Here is a 277-nt window from a genome sequence, read left to right as displayed (position 1 = left end):
GGGGACAGTTCGAAGACCAGCACCTCGGTCAGCTGGCGGACGCGCTCCTCCACCTTGGCCCTGAGCTCCTTCACGGGGGGTGGGCTGGGCTTACCCTCCAGGTAACGGTTCAACTTATCCAGCAGGTCCACGGCCCCTTCAAAGTCCCTCTGGGCGATGCAGACGTCCAGGTCCTCGGGCAGCTCCTGGACCCACTCCATGGAGAGGTCCACCCGCTCTTCCTCCACCTCGGGGGCGGCCGGCTCGTCGTCCTCCTCCTCCTCCTCCTCTTCGAACG

The 277-nt window shown here is 66.1% G+C and overlaps 1 protein-coding gene across 1 annotated transcript in view; it reads right to left on the bottom strand.

Annotated features, from left to right (window-relative positions):
- Window positions 1-277, bottom strand: part of EXOC8 (exocyst complex component 8) — a 3,542-nt gene that overhangs the window by 1,400 nt on the left and 1,865 nt on the right. Inside the window, exon 4 of the mRNA XM_005856382.2 lies at window positions 6-272. Within this exon, the coding sequence (XP_005856444.1) occupies window positions 6-272 (267 nt within the window). The remainder of the gene's footprint in view (window positions 1-5; window positions 273-277) is intronic.

Source organism: Myotis brandtii, unplaced genomic scaffold (genome assembly GCF_000412655.1).
Source record: "Myotis brandtii unplaced genomic scaffold, ASM41265v1 scaffold1026, whole genome shotgun sequence".
NCBI lineage: Eukaryota > Metazoa > Chordata > Mammalia > Chiroptera > Vespertilionidae > Myotis > Myotis brandtii.
The sequence above is the reverse complement of the archived record's forward strand: the minus strand, read 5'-3'. Positions and strand labels throughout refer to the sequence as shown.